General features: G+C 44.9%; 1 protein-coding gene across 1 annotated transcript; it reads right to left on the bottom strand.

Moving 5' to 3' along the window:
• Window positions 1–1,016: 1,016 nt before the first annotated feature.
• Window positions 1,017–3,944, bottom strand: LOC111541773 (olfactory receptor 8S1-like). Its single transcript, XM_023210622.2, is given in 2 exon segments — window positions 1,017–1,644; window positions 3,060–3,944. Coding segments are annotated over 2 exon segments (1,077 nt in total). The 3' UTR covers window positions 1,017–1,452.
• Window positions 3,945–4,749: the final 805 nt, after the last annotated feature.

Genomic DNA, 4,749 nt, shown 5'->3' with positions numbered 1-4,749 from the left:
TGATTATTTACTTAGGACAAATTCCAAGTGAAATTTCTTTTTTAGTATCAAATGATTTTATTATAAATCTGAAGCCATTTATTGACCACTCACTTTTCTAAATAACACAAACATGAGAATAAACTAAACACACCCAAGACCCACTAGCCCTTGCAAGACAGGAAGAGGCCCTGGACAGACAGCCTGCAAATGATTTGCTTACACCTGATGTCCAAGCTTCCTCACACATTCTAGGGTTCCATGTTTTGTCATCTCTTACAAGGGAAAGGGAAGTAGGTAGAAGAATTCATGCGCAAGAAGGTCATAACAACCTTCAACCATCAAGCTATCTGATGCTAATGGTTTGTGCATTCGAGTTTGCAACTCTGAGAAATAATGTCAAATAAGCACTGTCAAATCCCTACTCCCAGCTACCCCTTAAATTCCCATTATTCTTTGAAATTATCTTTGCGACTGGTTATGTTCTTTCATTGTAGGTTTTATGTATTCTAGAGCACAAACCCCAAATCTATGTGCAGTCTCCATGTTCAAGTATAAAAGTTTGTCTCAGGACAACCTCAGGTTGCTGCAGTGTCTCTTTATCTCTCTGTAGTGTGTACTGAGCGTTGTGCCTTTGGACAGGCTGGTCAAATGGCAGCACAACGAAGGGGACAACACAGTCAACTTCCCCAAAGTCAAACTCTCTCCCAGTTCAAACTGGACACTGCCTACAGTCAAGGCTGAAATACTGAAATCAGGGAGACCTTGGCCTATCTTCATTCTGAAGTTGCAGTCTTATGTAACCATGTAACCGAAGCTACTTCTTCACCATTAATTTAAATGTAGCTTTCAAAAGGGGTGGGACATATTCTTGGGAAGCGCCCTGATATGGAGGGCTGGAGGGTCCTGGTCTTTGGGCTCTGGAGGGGGCACTGGCACCATTGCTATCTTCTGGGCCCCCAGGATCTCGTGAGTTGCTCGTTCCACTGGTGGCCTGGGGATGTGGTTTAGTTCTGGATCCACCACCTCAGAAAGAACCCTGTCAAATCCAGCTTTCAACGTCCCTGCCTGAAAAGCGCTCTGCCTCAGGCCACTTCGCAATCAGTTTTTGCGCATCTAGGATTCCATTCCTGCTTGTCCAGGTGTACGGACACCGAATGCTCGGCCTTCTGCCTTGATTTTGGTAAGCTGGCTTGGGGTCTATGGGGGCCACGCAGCACTGGCGGAAGCTGCCAAACGGGCCCCGGCTCCTGAGCTGCTCCAGGATGAGCGGCGGGTCCCCGGGAGGCAGCGCCGGGATCATGGTGCCTGCATGGTCTGGGTCTCGTCCATCGAGGGAGACCAAATACGACTTCTCCGGGACAGAGGGCTTGGTGCGTGTAGAGGTGGCGGCGCGGGTAGCAGAGGAGGAGGCCAACATCTCACCAGGCTTGTGTTTTCATGTGGGTTTCTCTATCCCGGGGCTCCTGCGGATCACTGCAGGGCCTTGGGCGCCGCGTGCAGCGCGGAGCATGCGCAGGCCCCTCGGGGTTGAGGCGTGACCCAAACGCTTGACTCCGGGGCTCCGGGCTCCCTGAGGCCTTCGGTGAAGGCTGGTCTGTTCCACCTGGCCTGGCCTTTGTGCAGCAGAGGCAAATCACTGCTGTCCCGGAGGCTTCTTTCCCCGTTGTAACAGATACTATTTTTTTCATGAAAAGCTTTTAAAACTGACAATTAGAACGAAGAGAGTTTGTGAAAAAAGCTTGAGAAAAGTGCAAGTTAATATTCAATAAATTCAATAATTTGTACATAGTTTTTGCACCTTTTCGGTTAACTATAGTAAATTAGACAATCGTAAAATATAGCTTAAACAAATCAGAAGCAGTGTGACAATAGATTTGCGTTTTATAGGAAAAAATGTTTTTTACGTGAAGTTATTCAGTGGCCTTAGAACCAGCAAACCACCAGCCACTAAACAATGAAAGATGAGACAAAGATAGTTTCGGGATTCACTTGAGATGAGGTCAAAACAAGATTATTGTCTAGGGTACACAGCCTGCACTCTGCAAGGAAAAGACACACTGATAAGATCAGCTAATTGGAAAAAACATAAATCCCCTATACAGTGAATGAAGACCATGTGAGAACTGAAGTTTCCAGAGCCGCAGAGGCTCCTTGCAACCTTTTGCACTGGAGATCTGGCCACCAAGCGGCACACACAGTGAAGTTCTTGAGAATGTTATCTGAGTCCGAGTTCCGCCTCAATATGTTAATTCCCTCTCTGAAGTTCTCTTAGGTGTTTATGTCTCCTATGGCCACACGGTTGGAAATCTTTCTCTTTCTTCCCATCAAGTCTTATCTATGACTTTTCTCTCCCACAGATCCATGACACTGTGTTCTTATTAAATGCATAACTTTTAGTGTATTTACCAAAGTAAATAAAAAATAATGATAGATTCATGACACTAATGATTTTACTAAATGCAAAGCCCAAGATGAATGTTTTAGAATGAGAAAAATGAATCAATATGTTCATAATAAAACTTTATTGAGGTAATAATTTAATAATTTGCTTTGTCACTAGGAGGGATTAAAGTTAACTGTCCTCCTGGTAATAACTTTGTACCATTCTCTCATGCACTTCTAATTTATAGCTTGCAGTATCAGACACTGAGGGTAGCCAGGAATACTTACTACTGTAAACTTATCCAGTGTCGTGTTGTATGCAGCTTGATCCAAATTTTCCACAGTCTTTTTTTTTTTTTCTTTTTTTAGACAGGGTCTTGCTCTGTTGCCCAGGCTGGAGTGCAGTGGTGCAATCTCAGCTCACTGCAGCCTCGGCCTCCCATGCTCAAGCGATCTTCCTGCCTCAGCCTTCCAAGTAACTAGAATTACAGGTACACACCACCATGCCTGGCTAATTTTTTTTTTTTTTTTGGAGACAGGGTTTCGCCATGTTGGCCAAGCTAATCTCAAACTCCTGAGCTCCAGCAATCCTCCTGCTGCAGGCATGAGCCACAGTGCTAAGCCAACAATGTTTGCTTTTTAATTCAACATCTGGTATATTGCAAATATTTTTCCAAAGTTCTTTTCAGAGCTACCTTCACTTCCTTATTTTTCAGGCTATAGATGAGGGGATTCAGCATGGGAGTGAGTATAATATACTGCACAGAGAAGATCAACTCTATGGGGGAATCTGAGTTTGGCATGAGATGGCAGAGCAAAGCTGAGCCATAGTAAAGTATCACTGCCGTGAGGTGGGCAGAGCAGGTGAAGGCCTCGCTTCTGCCCGAGGTAGAGCTGATGCTTAGAATGGTAGAGATTATATGGGAGTAGGATAAGAAGACCAAAAGGAAGGTTCCCAGCCCATGCAGGAGAGTGGAGCAGAGCAAGGCGATGAGGTTTCTGGAGATATCAGAGCAGGACAGAGGGAGGAGAGATGGCATCTCACAGCTGTAGTGGTGAATGATTTTGGCTTCACAGAAGACCATGTTTACAGCTAGGAGGACATTGACGAGTGCGTCCAGAAAGCCCAGTCCTCATGAGCCCCACACAAGGTGCTTATACAGTTGTTTACCCATGATCTGTCCATAAAGCAGTGGGCGGCAGATGGCAGCATAGTGGTCATAGGCCATTCCTGAGAGAAGGCAGGTTTCAGTCCTTGCAGTGACAAACACAAAGAAGACCTGAGCCAGGCAGCCCTCTACTGAAATGGTTTTGCTTTGTGACAGGAAGTTCTCCAGCATCTTGGGCACAATGACCAAAGAGAAGCAGAAGTCAACAAAAGAGAGGTGACTCAGGAAGAAATACATGGGCGTGTGGAGACGAGAATCAGCCCTGATCACCACCAGCAGCATCAGGTTCCCCATTATGGTCAGGAGGCAAATCCCCAGGAACAGCACAAAGAGCAGAGCCTGAACGTAGGGGTTGGCAGACAGCCCAAGGAGGAGGAACTTGGTGATGGTGCTGTGGTTCCCCAAGGCCATTTACAAAGGCCTAGAAATAATATGAAAAATCATAGCAGCCAAGTAAAGACTACTCCAGACAGTTTTCTCATGGTACTGATTCTCTTTTCATATCAGTCACGTGGAACATAAAGATGATTGAGGTGTAGTCTTTGCTCTTTAAATGATCCACTGAAGAACAGGAATGTGAAAACAAGAAATTGTAACAGTGTAATTAATATGAAGAGAGCTCAGATTTTGATTTACATAGGGGTCAGTAATAATACATTGAGGAAATTTGAACAAATTTTTAAAGAAAGCATATGATTGACCAGGAGTGGTGGCTCATGCCTGTAATCCCAGCACTTTGGGAGACTGAGGCAGGTGGATCACCTGAGGTCGGGAGTTCAAGACCAGCCTGTCCCACATGGAGAAACCCCATCTCTACTAAAAATACAAAATTAGCCTGGTGTGGTGGTGCATGCCTGTAATCCCAGCTACTTGGGAGGCTGAGGCAGGAGAATCACTTGAACCCGGGAGGTGGAGGTTGTGGTGAGCCAAGATCGTGCCATTGCACTCCAACCTCGGCAACAAGAGCAAAACTCGGTCTCAAAAAAAAAAAAAAAAAAAAAAGAAAGAAAGAAAGAAAGAAAGCATATAATTGACCTAGGAAAATAAATATCAAAGAGACAATTAATTGGCATGAAGAATGTGTTCAAACACTCAGGACTGAGAAAAAATCAAGTCATGTTCAGTAAAACATGGGTAGTTCTGAAAAGCTGATGCTTAGAGTATAATTGAGCCACACAGATCAATGGCTAAGTGGACTCCTGTGTCACACTATGTT

This window comes from Piliocolobus tephrosceles, chromosome 10 (assembly GCF_002776525.5).
Source record: "Piliocolobus tephrosceles isolate RC106 chromosome 10, ASM277652v3, whole genome shotgun sequence".
Taxonomy (NCBI): Eukaryota; Metazoa; Chordata; class Mammalia; order Primates; family Cercopithecidae; genus Piliocolobus; species Piliocolobus tephrosceles.
The sequence above is the reverse complement of the archived record's forward strand: the minus strand, read 5'-3'. Positions and strand labels throughout refer to the sequence as shown.